Source organism: Pogoniulus pusillus (genome assembly GCF_015220805.1).
Source record: "Pogoniulus pusillus isolate bPogPus1 chromosome W unlocalized genomic scaffold, bPogPus1.pri SUPER_W_unloc_2, whole genome shotgun sequence".
NCBI classification, from domain to species: Eukaryota; Metazoa; Chordata; class Aves; order Piciformes; family Lybiidae; genus Pogoniulus; species Pogoniulus pusillus.
This window is the reverse complement of record NW_026974536.1, coordinates 994890-1014086: the sequence shown is the minus strand read 5'-3', so window position 1 is coordinate 1014086 and position 19197 is coordinate 994890. Positions and strand designations below refer to the sequence as shown.

At 42.2% G+C, this 19197-nt stretch overlaps 1 protein-coding gene across 9 annotated transcripts in view; it reads right to left on the bottom strand.

Annotated features, from left to right (window-relative positions):
- The window catches only part of LOC135173799 (heterogeneous nuclear ribonucleoprotein K), a 39679-nt gene extending 21060 nt beyond the window's left edge, over positions 1-18619 (bottom strand). Inside the window, exons 1-13 of one of the 9 annotated variants that reach the window (XM_064140958.1) lie at positions 18468-18618; positions 17991-18182; positions 17214-17278; positions 15915-15979; positions 15727-15806; positions 12440-12537; positions 11089-11145; positions 9672-9715; positions 8678-8750; positions 8011-8124; positions 6897-7025; positions 5373-5680; positions 4377-4431 (exon numbers count right to left, since the gene is read on the bottom strand). In XM_064140958.1, the coding sequence (XP_063997028.1) occupies positions 4377-4431; positions 5373-5680; positions 6897-7025; positions 8011-8124; positions 8678-8750; positions 9672-9715; positions 11089-11145; positions 12440-12537; positions 15727-15775 (927 nt within the window). In that variant the 5' untranslated portion in view covers positions 15776-15806; positions 15915-15979; positions 17214-17278; positions 17991-18182; positions 18468-18618. Of the gene's footprint in view, positions 1-4376; positions 4432-5372; positions 5681-6896; positions 7026-8010; positions 8125-8677; positions 8751-9671; positions 9716-11088; positions 11146-12439; positions 12538-15726; positions 15807-15914; positions 15980-17213; positions 17279-17990; positions 18183-18467 lie in introns of all 9 variants that reach the window. The other 8 variants (XM_064140951.1, XM_064140960.1, XM_064140954.1 and 5 more) reach the window with 8 other exon arrangements.
- Between the last annotated feature and the right edge of the window lie 578 nt (positions 18620-19197).

The window sequence follows — 19197 nt, the reverse complement described above, 5'->3', positions numbered from 1 at the left end:
GCGCAATTGTTCGCCCCTTCTACGGCAAGTGACAGGTTCCAGCACTCCCTGCAACCAGTAGCCTGGACTCCTGTGTGATGGTGGGTCAAATCTGTCTGGGTGCACACGCTTTTTCTGCCCTTCATTGTGTGAGTGACAGCCATGGTGCACAGTGTTATTGACAGTTATAAACAGGAGAAAAAAAAATCCCAGCTACAGGGAGGCTCTGCAGCCAAAATGGTGTTGCACGCACCGCCCCGGAGGGTTTTAAACCTCCCGCGGCACACGTCACGAGCCCACCTCACGGTCCCGCTCAATCCTGCGAGATAGCAGCCCTGCCGACCCCCCCGCCTACCTGAAGTACCTCCCAAACCGCGGAACAGCAAGACAGAGCAGAAAGTCAGAGTTAAGCAGCAGTGTCCGCTGTGCTCTCTATCGACTCTGCAGCCCTTAAAAATAAAGGGGTACAGGAAGGTTGGACCTATTTCAAGAAAGAACTCCTGAAGGCACAGAAGCAGCTGTGATGACTAGGGAGGCAGCCAGACTGCATGGGCAGGGAGCTACTGAAGGAATTAAAGATTAAAAAGAGAGTCTATCACCTTTGGAAAAGAGGTGAGGTGTCCCAGGAAACGTTCAAGGAAGTTGCTAGGTCTTGTAGAGGAAAAATTAGAGAGGCAAAAGCCCACTTGGAGCTCAGGCTGGCCACAGATGTCAAGGAAAATAAAAAATATTTCCATAAATATATGAATGGCAAGAGAAGGGCCAAGGACAACCTCCAGTCCTTGTTAGAGAGGGGAATATAGCGACAAAGGATGAGGAAAAGGCAGAGGTGCTTAACACCTTCTTTGCCTCAATCTTCAATAGTGGGACAGGTTGTCTCCAGGACAGCTGGACTCCTGAAGTGGCGGATGGAGTCAGGGTCCAGTATAGCCACCCTCTAATCCATGAGGAAGAAGTAAGGGACTTGCTGTGACGCTTGGATCCTCACAAGTCCATGGGACCGGATGGAATCCATCCTAGGGTGCTGAGAGAGCTGGCAGCTGAGCTGGCCAAGCCACTCTCATCATTTATCAGCAGTCCTGGCTCACTGGAGAGGTTCCCAAAGACTGGCAGCTGGCCAAGGTGATACCCATCCACAAGAAGGGTCGTAAGGAGGAGCCAGAGAACTACAGACCTGTCAGCCTGACCTCAGTGCCAGGCAAGGTCATGGAACAGGTCATCTTGAGTGCCATCACAAAGCACCTACAGGATGGCCAAGGGATCAGGCCCAGCCAGCATGGGTTTAGGAAGGGCAGGTCCTGCCTCACCAACCTGATCTCCTTTTATGATCAGGTTACGCGCCTGGTGAATGTGGGGCAGGCTGTGGATGTAGTCTACTTGGACTTCAGCAAAGCCTTTGACACTGTCTGCCACAAGACGCTCCTAGCCAAGCTGGCAGCTTATGGTTTGGACAGATTCACTCTGTGCTGGGTCAGGAACTGGCTGGATGGCTGAGCCCAAAGTGTCGTGGTGAACGGTGCCACATTCAGTTGGCAGCTGTCACTAGTGGTGTTCCCCAGGGGTCAGTGTTGGGCCCAGTCCTGTCCAACATCTTTACAGGTGATCTGGACGAGGGGATTGAATCCAGCGAGTTTGCAGATAACACCAAGCCAGGTGCAGGTGTTGATCTGTTGGAAGGTAGGAGAGCCCTGCAGAGGGACCTGGACAGGCTGGATAGGTGGGCAGAGGCCAACGGGATGACATTTAGCAAGGCCAAGTGCAGGGTTCTGCACTTTGGCCACAACAACCCCAAGCAGCACTACAGGCTGGGGACTGAGTGGCTGGAAAGCAGCCAAGAGGAGAGGGACCTGGGGGTACTGATAGATAGTAGGCTGAAGATGAGCCAGCAGTGTGCCCAGGTGGCCAAGAAAGCCAATGGCATCCTGGTCTATATCAGGAAGGAACAGTGTGGCCAGTAGGATGAGGGAGGTTATTCTTCCCCTGTACTCAGCACTGGTCTGGCCACACCTTGAGTACTGTGTCCAGTTCTGGGGCCCTCAACTCAAGAGAGATGTTGAGGTGCTGGAACGTGTCCAGAGAAGGGCGACAAGGCTGGTTAAGGGCCTGGAACACAAACCCTATGAGGAGAGGCTGAGTGAGCTGGGGTTGATTAGCCTGGAGAAGAGGAGGCTCAGGGGTAACCTCACTGCTGTCTACAGCTACCTGAAGGGAGGTTGTAGCCAGGTGGGGGTTGGTCTCTTCTCCCAGGCAACTGCCAATAGAACAAGGGGACACAGTCTCAAGTTGTACCGGGGAAGTATAGGCTGGATGTTAGGAGGAAGTTCTTCACAGAGAGAGTGATTTGCTGTTGGAATGTGCTGCCCAGGGAGGTGGTGGAGTCACTGTCCCTGGAGGTGTTCAAGAAAAGACTTAGTGCCATGGTCTAGATGACTGGCTAGGACTAGGGGATAGGTTGGACTGGATAATCGCAGAGGTCTCTTCCAACCTGGTTGATTCTATGATCAGTAGAAAAAGGAAGCACAGGGAGGGTGTGGGGCAGTGCTGAATGAGGAGGCAGCCTTGATAACTGAGGATACAGAGAAGGCAGAGTTGCTGAATGCCTGCTTTGCTTCAGTCTTTACACCTAAGACTGAACTCCTCTATGTACTCCAGACTCTGGACAAAGAGGAAGCCTGGAGGAGGGAATGCTCCCCACTGGTCAGTGCATACTGGCTTAGGGATGAGTTACACACATTGAACATTCACAAGTCCATGGGCCCTGATGAGATGCACCCAAGGGTGCTGAGAGAACTGGCTGATGTTATCACTTTGCCACTCTCCACCATCTTTGCCAAATCATGGCAGACAGGACTGGAGAACCAATGGTACTCCAGTCTTCGAAAGGGCAAGAAAGAGGCTCCAGGGAACTATCGACCTGTCAGCCTCACCTCCATCCCTGGACAATTAACGGAGTGGCTCCTGCTGGAGGGCATCTCAAGGCACTTGGAAGATAAGAAGCTTATCGGGAGTAGGCAGCATGGTTTTACCAAGGGGAAATCATGCTTGACTAACCTGATAGCATTCAATGATACCATAATTGAATGGGTAGATTCAGGGAGAGCAGTGGATGAGTCTACCTTGACCTTAGCAAGGCCTTTGACACCATCTCCCATGACATCCTAGTGAGAAAGCTCAGGATGTGTGGAAGAGCCTATAAATATCTGAGGAATGGGTGTCAGGAGCAGGGGGGACAGGCTCTGCTCACTTGGTCCTTGTGATAGGACAAGGAGCAATGGGTTTAAGTTGTAGCACAAGAGGTTCCACCTCAACTCAAGGGGGAATTTCTTTCCTGTAAGGGTCACAGAGCACTGGAACAGGCTCCCCAAAGAGGTTGTGTAGTCGCCTTCTCTGGAGACTTTCAAGGCCCATCTGAATGCATTCCTCTGTGACCTGAGCTAGATTGTATGGTAGTTACAGGAAGTAACTACCTCTTCCTCACATATAGGGGCAATGCTCATTTAAGTAACCATTTTATAGCTTCCTTCTTTCTCTTCTATTCATTTAAATTAAGTAAATGTAATCTAATCTGTCACCACAGGTGCCCATGATTTCTCTTCCCAGGAAACAGGATACAACTGAGAATGATTCCCAGAAAGTCAATTTTATAATATAACACAGCAGAAAATATTGAAGCCTTTTTTAATTCTTTCCCATCCCCTAACATGGATTAGAGTACTTGGAGGTTTGGTCATCCTCCCCACCCTGACATAGAAATTAGCATGAAGAATTGACTCAAAAACCCAAATTATCTACCAGATCAACTAGAACTCTTTATAGATATTATTCATTCTCTTAAATTCTGCTAACATCTGTTGAAAAAGATTTTTCTGACATGCCATTGGAATGGGCTGCCCAGGGAGGTGGTGGAGTCACCATTCCTGGAGGTGTTCAAGAAAAGACTGGATAGGGCACTTAGTGCCATGGTCTAGTTGATTGGACAGGGCCAGGTGATATAGATTGGACTGGTTGATCTTGGAGATCTCTTCCAATCTGGTTGATTCTGATTCTATTCTATGCTTTCCAGATCTGAAAAGCCTCCTAATTCCTATTTATGTAATCTTGATTAAGAAGCAAAAGTCTAAAAGGTCCATGTAATAAAACTTGCAGGGACTGTAATCAAAAGTTGATAGAGCACAATCAAAACCACAGATCACATCCCAAATACCCTTTACACCCCAAGTAGTCAAAATCTTGCAGGCACCATTTGTACGGCCAGAATATTTTGGCGGTACCAAAGTTTAATCAGAAGCACACATACCTCACACTTAATGTAAATGCATATATTTGAGAACAGTTTCCACAGATATTGGAAGCACTAACTATTTACTAAACAAACCAATATGAACTTTAACTCCTACCATTCCATCATAACGGTCTCCAGGTCTACCCCTTCGGTCATAAGACATAAGATCTCTAAAATGAGAAAAAGCAGCAGCACATTACTCATGCTATAAATTAGTTTATATATCCTACTGCAAACTTTCAAGATTTACACACAACTGTGAATTTCTGAATACTTTAGCCAAGTTCTGAATGACGCAAAAGTTACGGAACTACTAACTACAGTCCTAGTAAGACTCCCGTATCACAGAAATAATCAAATTCAAATAATTCTCAATATTCTCTGGTGCAATGAACACTCAAACCTGCATAATCACATGGTGGTTTGGCCCTGGCTAGAGACCAAATATCCACCAAAGCCATTCTATCATTCCCATTCTTAAATGGACAGGGGAGAGAGAAAACACAGAGAGCAGCCCATAAGTTAAAATCAAAGCAATTTAATAGGACAAAAAGCAAAAGCCATATGTGGAAAATAGTGCAAACAATTATATTATTCTCTGCTTCCCATCAGCAGATCATGTCCAGGCACTTCCCTCGAAGCAGGGATTCAATATGTATAGTGGCTTCTCTGAAAGACAGATGCCATCAATGAACGCCCCCACACTTCCTTCTTTCAGCTTCCTTCTTTCCAGCTTTTATTATCTGAGCTGACATCATATAGTATAGAATACCCCTTTGGTCAGTTTGAGTCAGATGGCCTGGCTGTGTCCCTTCCCAAGACCTTGCCTATCTCTCAGCCTACTGCTGGGAAGAGGGGGATGTTGGAAAAGCACAGCTTTGGTGCTTGGCGGTAGCCAAAACACTGGTGCATTACCAACATCCTTTCCAGCTACCAATATAAAACACAGCACTACAAAAGATGCTCTAGGGAAAACTAACTCCATCTCAGCCAAACCCAATAAAAATCACTATCAACATGGAATGTGAAACAAGTCCTGGAAACATAGCATAATTCTGTACAAAACTCTATCTTGAGTAAAAATGTACTATCCATTTACGCAACAGCTTACCCGCCACGAGGAGGTGGTGGAGGAGGAAGAGGAAGATTACGAGCTCTACTGCCACCTCTGCCACCGCGACCTGGTGGAGGTGGTGGAGGTCCTCTGCGAGGGCTCATATCATCATAATCTCTTCTCGATGGAGGCATAGGTCGTCCACCACGACCAGGAGGCATTCGATCAAAGCCTCCTCTTCCACGCATTGGAAAGCCTACTGGACGTCCCCTTCTCTCATCAAACATCATTGTGAAGCCACCATAGTCATATGTTTCATCATAGAAATTGGGATCATAAGGCTGGGCCCGTCCTTTAATTGGAGACTACAACACACAAAAAGAAAAAACCAAAAAACCCAAAACAGAAAAAGACAAACCAACAAAGTAAAAAAAAAAAAACACCACCCCTCCCCCTGATTAGCACTGTCTGTTACATTTCATTAAATTACTATATTAAAATGTAAATTAACTTCAGTCACAATGTCATGCAATGATACAGGTTTTGGGACAAGTGGCTGAAAAGCTGCCTGGCAGAAAAGGACCAGAGGGTTCTGGCTAAACATGAGCCAGCAGTGCACCCAGGTAGCCAGGAAGACCAACAGTATCCTAGACTATCAGAAATCACATGGTCAGGAGTAAGGAAGCGATTGTGCCCCCATACTCAGCACTACCCAGACCACACCTCAAGAAATGCGTCCAGATTTGGGCAGTGCAGTACAAGAAAGACATTGAGGTGTTGGAGGAGGTACAGAAAAGGGCAATGAATCTGGTGAGGCATTTGGAGAGCATGTCTTATGAGGAAAGGCTGAGGGAACTTGGATTGCTTGGCTTGAAGAGGAGAAGGCTGAGAGGTAATCTTATTATTCTACTTGAAAGGAGGTTAAAAGTGAGGTTGGTGTTAGCCTCTTCTCCCAAGTAACTAACAACAGGACAAGAAGTAATGTCTTCAATCTGCACATGAGGAGGTTTATATCAGATATTACAAAGAATTTCTTTATTGAAAGAGAGGTCAGTCATCATAGCAGGCTGACCAGTGAAGTGATGGAGTCACCAAAACAAGATGTGACACCTCAGGACATGATCTACCAGTCATGGAGGTGTTGGACTTCATGATCTTATAAGTTTTTTTACAACTTCAATTATTCTATTTAATATGATTTACACATTCTGAACACATTGTTGATTTCACAGTGCTGATGAGGACAGAAACAGTGATATGCTTCCTGAGAACTTAACTGCAATAGAGAAATTGTTGTGACTCATCAGTGGCACATACATTTGTCTTGATTCCTCCTCAATTTTAAATTTCTTATTTTACCAATATGTACCAGTCCATTGGTACAAAACATGTCTTCCCTGTCCAATAAGGTATGCTAGAAAATAGAAATAATTTTGAAGGGTGATAACTGCCCAACACTTATTTTGTTACCGGAGAAGAGGCACTGAATTCAAAATAGAAGTGGAAAGATATTTTTCCATCCAAATAAGTCTCAATTTTCATGAATATCACTAAAAAAAAATAATACGTTTAAGACATTACCTCTGAGATAAGATCCAAGATGATCTTAATACATTCCACAACTCTATCAGGTTTTCCACCTATAAGCACCACTCTATCAGTGGAATGAGGACAACACTCTTGGAAGAGCTTAATGGTGGTCTGAGTGTTCTGTTCAAGACAAGAAAACCCCCAAATCTTCATACAACTGTTAAAAATTTATTTGAACTCATTGAAAACAAAGTGTCTTAAGACACACTAAAACATTTCTAAAAACTCAAACCAAACCATTAAGCTTCCAGTCATTTTAAGTGAATGCTTGCTTCTGAGTTTTTAAACAAACAAAAAAAAAGGATATTATATTTAAGACCTGCAATGACATGAGTTCATATGAAGTGCTAGCAAATAGGATAAAAGTTCATTTTTAAAAATCTTTCAATTATGGCTCATCTACAGTCACTTAAATCAAATATTAGCAAAATGACCACATACTAATAAATTATTAAACTTCATGTAATAAAAACATGCTTTAGATGCAAAACAGTAATGTAACCAGGGTTATGTCTAGTCATCTTGCCTTCCTCAGTGCACACAAACTAGCATATGTCTAAACTGATTTGGAATTACCTTTAACAATGCCAGGGAAAATTAAAAAGAGAGCTAGAATACTCTTGATTCAGAAATCACTAGCTTTTTAGAACAAAACATCATTCCTTCACAAGGAATAGACCTTCAAAGAATATAGTGGCCTTCAATCAAGTGGAACTTAAAAAAAAAAATCAAAACTGCAACCCACTCAAACCCAAACAATTTTCCAACAAAAAAAACCAACAACATACTATGCTATTAATATTCAAACATCTAACTCCAACACCACCAACATCATCTGTTTAGCAGATCATTCCAGAAGAAATGATGAATGGCATTAATTTTAAAAAGTAACCTTTTATATCAAGATTACTGCTAATATGGTTAAAAGCTTTATAAGAGGTTCTAGGCTCTAACATCAACAACCACTGTTTCCAACATTTTGCAATGAAGTTGTAATAACTTGGAAATTATTGCACAGATGATGCATACACTCACTGTTTACGAACACAAAATTCTCATCTGCTTATAGAATAAAAGCAGAATCTGAAAAAATAGGAAACAGTACCTCTCTGAGTTCTTTTATTTTAGCACCCTTGACACCAATAATTCCTCCTGCTAGACTTTGATGAATTAGAAGTCTTAATTCACAGTCAAAATCGCTACTTTTGTAGTGTTGATACTGTAAACAAGATGCATACAAGGAAAGAATAAAATATTAGTCAGGGGAAAAGATAATTAGGGGAGCAGGTGAAATTGGGAAGTTAAAACACTAATTTTGGTGGGGATTTTTTTAACGTTTTTCACCAAACACCATGGCATGACAACTTGCTGCTGAACTCCAACACTTTATTTGCTACAAGACAATTGCACCTATTGAAGTACTTGCTTTTTGAGGTCAAATTAGTTTTCCTTCTTATTATTGGCTAAAATTTTAAGATATCAAACAATGCAACACAAGATGGACATTACAATAGAGCTACCTCAAACTGGGGACTAAAGTCGGGAAACAGTTATTTTGAAAGGGAGGAGGCCATTCCAAATACTTATTTTCTAGTAAGATTTTTTTTTATTAGAGGATGTAGAGAATAAAAGTATCTTGAGAGCTATAGGCCTCCTTTCAAAAAAGAATGGGGTTTATTTTCTCATTTAACTTATTAAAAATAGCACACAATCATCTACAGTTAGCTTAAAAAAAAATTATAACTTTGAAGAAACAAACCTAAGAGACATACCTCTTCTAAAGTAGGGATAATCTTCTTCAAGATTTCTCCAATTGTCTCTGTGTCTGCACTTATACTCAAGATGCTGTTAAGAGGACATAGTGTCAGAAAATATGGAGAAGTTGGAAAAGTAGTAGAATTAAGTTTAATATTAATAATCATACACAAAAATGACTACACAGAAGAACTGACAATTAATATTCCCCATTTAAAATAAAGCTGTTCACTGGATTTACAACACATGCATATTTGTTTATGCCCAATACATATGCATGATGAATTTAAGACTAGGTAAGTCTTGGAGAGAGAAAGGGAGAGCTTTTGAAAGGGCTCAGATTAAGCAGGCAAGAAATCAATGCAGAACTGAAAGTAGAAGTGAATATTCACATTTACCACCACCACCAATTTAATATATCCTTGTTGTTACATTGGTAAAACTGGCACACCTTCTGGTAGAAAAAAGTGGGGTTATGCAAGTGGTCAACATTATATCTGGAGTTAGGTTGAGAGACCAGTTAGAAATTAGATTACTAATGGGTTCTACAAAAAAGAAATATAAATACAAGGAGGGAAAAAAAAAATAAATCACCAAACAAAAACCACACACACCCCCAAAACAAAAATGTAACACAAATTAAAAGCAAAAAGGAAAGGGAGCTAGAGTTAGCATTTCATCAGAAATAATTATGAACAGACAATGTTGGGGGGAGCAAGGTGGGCCACAGAGACAGAGCAAGAGACTCTTGAAAGAATTTGATTTATAATGCAGTGACTATGCAACACTTGAAGCTGTGCTACTTCCACTGAAATAAAATTAGTGAATTGTTTGGGTGGCCAACTCACATAGTTCAGGGACAAAAAGACTTAATGCAGAAAATAAGACAGAAAGCTTTTAAAAAACACAATACACGGTCTATAAGGGGACACTAATTATATAAAAGGCAGGTAATAAAATACATTTCTCTCTTTCTAATCAGGCAGTGAGGCATAAACTGTTGGGACATACCGCTCGGGGCCACTGCTGTCTGGGACTGAAACACTTGCATTGTACTGCATTGGTCATTGGCGTTCGTGGATGTTGGCATTGGGCATGGGTATTCAATCAGAAGTATGGTACCCATTTGGCAACAAGCACATTTTTGGGCATAGCCAACCAGGGTTTTCACATGAGCGTTCAGGGGCGGATGGGCCAACGTCATGGTGGGCAACGCAGGGGCAAGTCGATCCAGTACATGGGTAACGGAGATATATGGCCAAAAAAAACAAGGAGAGGGAAAAGGGGGAAAAGCAATACATTTTAATTTAATACAAACTATACTCATTACTCTCAGTTAATGAAGCAAGCTTAAGTTGTTCTGAAAACTAATACAATAATGGATTGCTACATCAACTGTGGCTTAACAGTATGGATCTTAATGAGTTACTTCATCTGACTAAGTTACTTTTAACAGAATGTTTCAGTAGCAGGTTGGCTCATGAACGTAGACAAAGACTGCTGAGATCCACATTACTGAAACCTTGGGCAAGTTGGGAAAGTTAGCATTTCAGACCAATTAAATTATCTGGACTTAGGTGATGTATTTACTTAAAGCAAACAAAAACATTAGCTGCCAAAGTTAGCAAGTGTATGTATGATTCCTGACCACTTCAACTCAATCCTCAATTCTAGTTACTATAGTTTGTGAACTTTGATGGAACTGGTTCTGTAATGATATATTGGCAAATATTGTGTTAAACAGTCTTGCTTGAAAGACTTGCTGAAATAGTTGATGCTAAGTACAGGAGTGTAAACAAATGAAATTTAAAAAGCATTGCAAAGTTTTACAAATACACCAAACATGTCTAATCACAGGAGTCAATCCACTGTAAGTAAACAAGCAATGACAATTAAAAAAGGTTTTCCAAGTAACAGAACGTTTCTTTCCTGTTCTATACCTATATTTAAATTAATATGAATGATTTTGTGCTTTATGTCCAAGCTGTTAAAAGAACAGATGGACCATTATGGATGCTTTTCTTTTTTAAAGGTTAAATAATTTTTCTGTCACTGGGCTCTGATACTATTTGTGATAATTAGTACTATTAACTGATTCACATATATGGGAAATGGCAGGTAAGGGTTTTAAGCTTTGTCACAATATCTCTAATTAAAGATACCAACTCATTTTAAGTGTGTAATTTAGAGGAATCCTGTTTGAAAGCAAAGAGGGTCAAGATAAACTTCTTGTCCCACATAACTTGAGATGGGTTTTAATTACAACACAAACTGAAAAACATAACTCCTCTGACAATCATTATCAATGGCTTATAATTAGATTGTTTTCTAGATTTGAATTGATCGATTTCTATAAATGTATACAATCAAGTTTTCAATGTAGTGCTCCAAAATAGTTTAATTAATTTAACCTCATATATATACTCACATCTGTACGAAGTGCCTTAATATTTTTGCCACCTTTCCCAATCACTGCTCCAGCATTCTGTAAAATAGTTTCCAGACATCACATTATGCTAATACAGCACAAACTACATTTAACTGAAGACTAAGAACAACGTTCTGCATTCAGGGGTGAGGCCTGTTTTGCTTTTGAAAGGTTCAAATTAAACAAACTAATATGCTCTTACCATGAAGAACAAAAAAAAGTTGGAACAGCTCTCACAACCAAACTTTGAAAGAAATAAAAATATTACTCCAATTTTAAATTTAAGTTTCTAGACAATTGTGCATGTGTTAAAACTATCTCATAGTTAAGAGTATAGCTGAAAAAATAGCTTATGGGATTCCATGCATGTTACACAGGTCAAGAATTTTGTTAGTTTATTTGATAACTTTTTTTAAAAAAAATTGCAAACTTTACTTGCCCTCCAAGCATTTGATAATTTCAAAGGCTACTTTTGGTTTATACCTAACTCAACTGACCACTCAGGTGGGTAGAGTCTGAAGAATGCAGGGCAAATATAAGCAATCACTAATCTCCATTGGCTAAAATCAACAGGAATAAACTCAGATAATCAAGAAAGACAATTGTAAAACTACAGTTTTAGTAGGCTACTTCAAGAACTACACACAAAATTATTGTCATTATGCAGTTCATACATGATGTTAACAGGACCACAAACATTTTGCAGCATTCCACTTAACTTGACTATTCATCAGATATGCCATGCAGAGTTCAGGTAACATTCCCCACCCCTACACAAGTCTGAGTTACTTCAAAGAGCACAAACATCTGTAACAACTGGAAACACTAAAAAAAGATTAATAAATAGTAATTTTACTGTGACAATTTATACTAGTTAGTGAAGCAATTGCAATCTCTGAAACATTATTCCCATACTTCCTTCTAGATTTAATAAATCTAGGAAAACTACTAAAATCCTGAGGAAGTCATATTGCCTCTCATATTTAATTTACAATTATAAGATGATTATTCTCTGAACTGCCTGCTTTCTACAGGCTAATACAGTCATTTCCATGGAAACAATTATGGTCCACTCAAACATAAGTGGCTCATAGTTTCTATTGCTTTATTTTTTAAATGAGTGTTTTAATAAAAAAAACACCACAAACAGTCCCATAGATCTTTGAAAAAAAATTACGAGAATACCATTGCAATACACTTCTACCACAATTCATGCTCACTTATGAATATGCCTAATATTTCTTTATTTTAAATAAAGCATATGTTCTTTCTAAACATACACAACAACATACAGTTTGTGACCACTCTTAAGCAATGGTATAAGCAGGAACATAATGATACTGAAGCATACTTTGCTTTGAAGCAAGATGCGTAACTCAACCATCTCATCTGTATTTCGAGATCTTTTGAAGGCTTGTTCTTCTTCCATATCTTCTGCAGGACGTTTGCCTGTAGATGGATCCATAAAGGAAAAACAACACAAACACAATTTTACTGTTGCTTAAATATCAAGCTAATGCACTGTATTCCTAATGAAGCACTCCCTCCTACTAGCCCAATGCTAACTTCTGACATCTACCTTATCTATAACACAGAAACAGGTTTTTACTTCATCAGCCTACATATCAATTAATTATTGAAGACACTTTCCAAATCTATGAACTACAGCTGAAATCACAGAATGTTAGGGGCTGGAAGGGACCTCAAGAGATCATCCAGTCCAACTCCCCTGCTAGAACAGAATCACCTATACCAGATCACACTGGAATGCATCCAGGCTGGTCTTGTATATCTCTCCAGAGAGGGATACTCAAAAATCCCCTTGGGCAGCCTGTTCCAGAGTTCCATCACAGTCAAAAATTTCCTCCTCATGTTTACATGGAACTTCCCATGCCTCAACTTCCACCCATTGCTCCTTGTCCTGTCATTGGGCATCACTGAGAAGAGCCTGACTCCATCCTCTTGACACTCACCCTTTACATATTTATAAACATTGATGAGGTCATTCCTCAGTCTCCTCCAAACTGAAGAGGCCCAGTCCCTCACTCTCAGAACTAGACACAAAATTCCAGAAACAGCCTCACCAGGGCAGAGTAGAGGGGGAGAACCTCTCTCGACCTATTACGTTTGCAAACTTAACAGCATCACCTACCTAGTAGTTCTTTTACTATTAGGAAAACCTTAAAGCCCAAAAGATCAGAAGTAGCTTGTCCAACACTAAAATATTGATTGAACAATAAGAAAATAGTATTTTAAATAGCTTTGGAAAAAAATGGCATGAATCACCTCAATGCTAATACTCTAACTCAGGGGTCCTCAATCTGGCCGGCTGGTATTTACAGAATCCCCCCCGCTGGGGGTTGGAGGAGAAACCAAGCAGCCACAGATGACTTCCTGCCACTTAATCCGCGCGCCGGCCTCCGCAGCCCCCAAGCACCCATCACGGCACCCATCACGACTGGGCGTTCCAGTTCCTCGTCCTCGACCTGGCCCCCCCCCCCCCCCCCCCCGGGCCATGGGGCACCTCTCGGCTACAAACCGCACCGGCGCCGCCCCGTCCTCGTCCTCCTCCTCTCCTGAGACGGTATCAATGAGAAATTTTGCCAAACTACGATTTGGAGCTGGACTGGGGTAAACTATTCAGTGTGACAGCTGATGGTGCTCCTAGCATGGTGGGGTCCGTGAAAGGAGTGGTTGCACGCATTAACAAAGATATGGACAAACGCAGCCGTTCACATCCAATAGCCATACACTGCATCATACACCAACAAGCACTGTGTTGTAAATTACTGAACCTGAACTCTGTCATGAAAGCTGTGGTTTCTTGTGTTAACTTCATTAGAGCTCATGCACTACACCACAGACAGTTTCAGGAATTTCTGTCTGAGATAAATGTTGCCTATGAAGACATTCTGTACCACACAGAAGTCTGTTGGCTGAGTCAAGGGAGAGTTCTGAAACGATTTTATGACTTACTGCCACAGGTTTGTGATTTTATGCTCTCTAAAAACAAAGAAGTACCAGAGCTCAAAGTGCAGAATGGAAATGGCATCATGCGTTTCTGACAGATGTAACAGAGCTGCTCAACAATTTCAATGTCCAACTTCAAGGAAAGGGGAAGCTCATCTGTGATATGTATTCACACATGTGAAAGCATTTCAAGTCAAATTAGACCTGCTCATTAACCAAGTAAAGGAGGAAAATTCTGCCATCTCCTCACAACTCAAAATCTGTCTGCAGAAAAAACAGCAGTTGCATTCCCAAACAAAACATGTATGAATGTACTAAAAATGTTGCAAAAGGAGTTTCAAAATAGATTTAAAGAGCTTGGTCTCCATGAGCAGGACATACAGCTTTTCTGGAACCCATTTTCTGTTGACATTGAAACTGTTGATCTGATTTACCAAATGGAATTGGCCAAACTACAGACTTGTGACTCGCTGAAAGATGCATTCAAATCAAACAGCCTTACTAATTTCTACGCATCTCTCCCCTCAGAGACATATCATAATCTCAGGAACCATGCACTCAAAATTGCAGCCATCTTTGGCAGCATCTATGTCTGTGAGCAGACTTTTTCCCCGAATGAAACATCTGAAATCTCTAATCAGATCTGCTACAACTAGCAGTGACAATATGGAACCTAACACTGACCATCTCATTAGCCAAAAGCAGGCCCATAGTTCACGTTGAAGTATTATTTGTTTTTGTTGATTACAATTGTTCTTCACTTTAAATATTGCATTCTTTTTCCTGGTTTTTGTGCACTACTACAAATAAAATATGTGCAGTGTGCATAGGAATTCGTTCGTTTTTTTTCCAAACTATAGTCCAGCCCCTGACAGTGTCTGAGGGACAGTGAACCAGCCCCCTGTTTAAGAAGCCTGAGGACCCCTGCTCCAACAGATCAACACCTGCTCCTAGCTTGGTGTCATCTGCAAACTTACTGATGCTGGACTCAATCCTCTCATCCAGATCATCAATAAAGATATTGAACAGGACTGGGCCCAGCACTGATCCTTGGGGAACACCACTAGTGACTGGCTGCCAACTGGATGTGGCACCATTCACCACCACTCTCTGGGCCCGGACTTCCAACCAGTTCTTGACCCATATCAGAGTGAATTTGTCCAAGCCACGAGCTGTCAGCTTTGCATTGCTGAAGTCCAGGTAGACTACATCCACAGCCTGCCCCACATTCACCAGGTGGGTAACCTGATCATAAAAGGAGATCAGGTTGGTCAGGCAGGACCCCCTGCTCGAACTCTTCATTAATTTTCACGTTCACATTTTTTTCATTTAGTTAATATTTAGATACTTCACAGGTATATTTACATTCCTTCAAAATAACAACTGCAACAAATAAATATATATATGTCTGACAACATTTTTACCATTGCATTGTCCATGCAAGTATGAGTATTTAGATATCAAATATTTTCAAGTCCTTAGTTATAACTTATGCCACATAAAAATATTCTCAAAGAAAATTTATGTACTCATAATATAAAATCACGTGGGACACATCAAAATATTGCCAATACAAGCATTTGATACACCTATAGTATTCCAAAATAGTTAGAAACACAGTTTAAGGGCTCTTCCTCCCAAATAAAATAGCCCCTGAAAAAAATTTACCATTTGTCTCTGTGTTGGTAAAGGTCTCCTCCTGTTGTTCAGTTTCCATTACCTTTTATTCTCAGGTGTGCAGATGAAACCTGTTGTAGAGTAAAAAAAACTAGTGTATCTATCGGAGGGAAGGGGAAGCAAATGGTATATTGTACTAAACAGAAAAACAGAAAGCAATGATTGCTCTTAGAACTTACCAGTTATATATATACACTTGCAGAGCAAGACTACAGCGTTCTGGGTGGGATGAAAACCCAACAGCCTATGAAAACAGCATAGATCAGGCTCTGTTTACTTACAGGCTTCTCACTACAGCTAAAACTGGGGGTTTGACCAGAGGTTTTGGTGCAAAGCCCTTCTTTATAAGTGAGAAAACATAACAAGGCTAAGCACATCACTAAGAGGAGAATAATCAAATCTGTAAATTTACAGCTAAACAATTATCGTCTTACTGATTCTAGACATGCTCTGTATTCAAGCATTTGCTAGCTTTAAGCAATCAGATATTTGAAGTGAACAATTATCTAGTTCCCATTCTTAGCATATTCTATAATAAATATCTTGATTTTCCTTTTTAAAAAACAATCAGTGAAGAAAAATAGTTTAGAACAACAACTTGTTACTATAAACATTATAATTTTATAAATTATTAATTTACTAGCAGACATATTGAATGATATGCATGATACAATAACAGGTGAACAAAAGAAATTACATACAAGCCACACTAGAAAAAAAAAAATCAATCTGTTAAACACATTATTTTTGTATAACCTCTGCATACATGCACAAAATCTCAAAAGCAGCTGAACTTCGACACTGTGAATCAGGTGCCAAAAAAAAAAAAAAAATCTTTAAAAAGGCAGGTCCACGTGAGAATACTTGTAAAACACGTTAAAAATTCGGGCAGAACAATTTTGCACCTTATTCTCTTAAAAGTTAATTTGTACAGATAACAGACATAGAATGCTATTTTTCCCCCTTGGATTTTATTGTTTAACTTCCATAGCCTGAGCAAATGGTTCACATTTAAGTATTTATTCACCAAGAAAAATTGCGGTACTTTTGAAAACATCCTTTCAATCACCTATTCATTTGCAACAGTTACCATGTTTCTGCAGACTAACATCAGGCACTGGAGGGGGAGGGAGAAAGCAGGAAGAAAAGTTTCACCAGGTTCAAATGACTAGCCCTTCCAGCCCCTCTTCTACTTACGAACGTCTCAAAAAAAAATTAGAGCTGCAAGTGGATAAAGTGAAATCGTGTTCAGGACAAGATGTTCTCAATTAGCTACTGTGCGCTGTTGTATAAAACGGGACTTTGCGGAATTAAATTGACTAACGCATCATTTCGTAAAACATCGTAAAGGCAAAGTGGCCACGGACAAGCTGCGAGATGCTGGCACATTTCTACCCCGCTCCCTCCGGAACGAACTACCCCCTTCCCGCCCGGACGTATGCCGCGGCAGGGTCTGGTCTGGCCTGGCTGACGTTCACCTTTACTCCTCGCAGGACTTCCACAGCCAGCCGACCACAGAGCGCTCCGGAGCCCAGCTCACTCCCTAGGCGGGGAGGAAGGAGAAGACTGCATTACATAACCCTCACAGATCTAGACCTACCTCCGCCGTGGCAGTGACCAGCAGAAATGGCGGCCGCTGTAATGGCGCCTACCCACTGGTAGGCGGAGCCGGGAGCAGAAAAGCCCACCACCACGCGGTCACAACGTTTCCCCCACTCTTCCCAGGGAAGACACAAAGGAGATATTTCAGCGGCCCTTACCCGAGCTCAAGCGGGTACAATAGAGCGCAATGATGCTACTACGAGAATAAATCCGCCAATGCCATAATCGCCCCTAAAAGGAAGCCCTACCGTATAGCACTCTCCAATTGGTTTGACGCGACCGCAGTCGCACAGGCCACAGCCGAGAGCGTTCTTCCTCTCTACCCACCATAATTCTCAAACACTCGGCCCATGCAGCTATCCTGAGTAAGCGCAGGAAGGCGGCGGCGGCCACTCCCCCAGCCTTAACGCGCATCCGCTAGTGTGGTCAGTTTCCACCGCATCGCTAACCTGGAAGCCGCACCGTTTCGGCCACCGTGTCCGCACAAAGGTCGCCGAGGCGCAACGGCTGCCAGCAGAGACACAGATGACTCTATCGCCCCTCCCTCAGCATAGGTTAGGCCCCTTGAGCCCGCAGGTTGAGCCAAGCTACTCCACATTAGGCAAAGAATCACCCCTAGTCCCCTCCCTCCACGTAGCAGTTCCTGGACCTACCCAATTCCGCCGCCCCAGCAGCGGAGAAGTACCACGTCCCTGCGAGAGCCCACAAAAATCTGCGACGATTCAGGCCTCCTATGCTACTATATCACACAGCAGAGCCGACAGAGGTGCAATCAACAGTTCCAGTTCCCTCGGCGCGGGCGCGACACCCCTTCTTCACCAGCTACGAGCGCAAGCTACGTTTACCTACACCCACCACGTACAAAAGAAAATGATCAGCTCCTACCACCACACGCATCCACCAGTGCCGCCAGGCAATTAATCCAGCCGACCTCTCCCCACCCCCCCTATAGAGACCCGCTGCGGCCCCATTGCGTAAGGCAGCTGCCTATCAGGGCAGAAATGGCTTCTAGTTCACCCCGCCCTTCGTGTGGACCGCGGTGAGAGATGCCTGGGTATTACGAGAAGAGGAGCGCGAACCACCCTACCCCTCCACAGTGTGCCTGAATTGGTTTGTTGTTTGTTTTTTACCTGCCTGACGGGAGCCACGAGAAGAATGCAACAACAGTTGAAACGATGGAAGGTTATAAAGGAAAGCGAGAGCAGGTTTCAGGGGGGGAAAATGGCGCCTGTGAAAACCCCGCCTTGTGCTGGTCCCCTAACATCGGAGGGGTGGGACAGCGTTCTTGCGATGCTTTAAAGGCGCGCGGGGCTCTACGTCTCCTATTGGGTGTTGGGTTGCGCGGGGTTTTGGGGAGGGGGAAGGGGAAACTGTACACAGAGAGCAGGTGTGTTCTCTCTTTCCTTCCTACTCGGAACTTGGGCGATGAGAAGTGCCCTTTTGGTTCCGTCTGTTTTCAGCACCACCCCTGCCCCGGATAAGTATGGGGTAGCTCGGCTGAGGGTAGGGTGAAGGAGAAAGGGCTCGATCTCGATCCAGCCTGTTTGAAGAGTAGGTAGGTATGTGTCTATTGTAGTTTTTTGTTTAAGAGTGTGCCAGACCTAGATTATCCTACTTTACTCTTTTTAAGGAAAGAGGGCAATAAAATAATGCTCTTCCTGAATTGGAGAAGAAAATACAGAGAGGTTGCATTTTAAAATGCACAGAAAAGTATACAGCATACATGAATCCTTAACACCTGATACAGGATATATGAGAATTCCCCCAAAACCTTCCCCCCAAGCAAACCACAAAAAAACACAAAAAACACACTCCAGTGCTCATTTTCTCCCATCCTCCATTGTCTCCTAATTAGGCCAC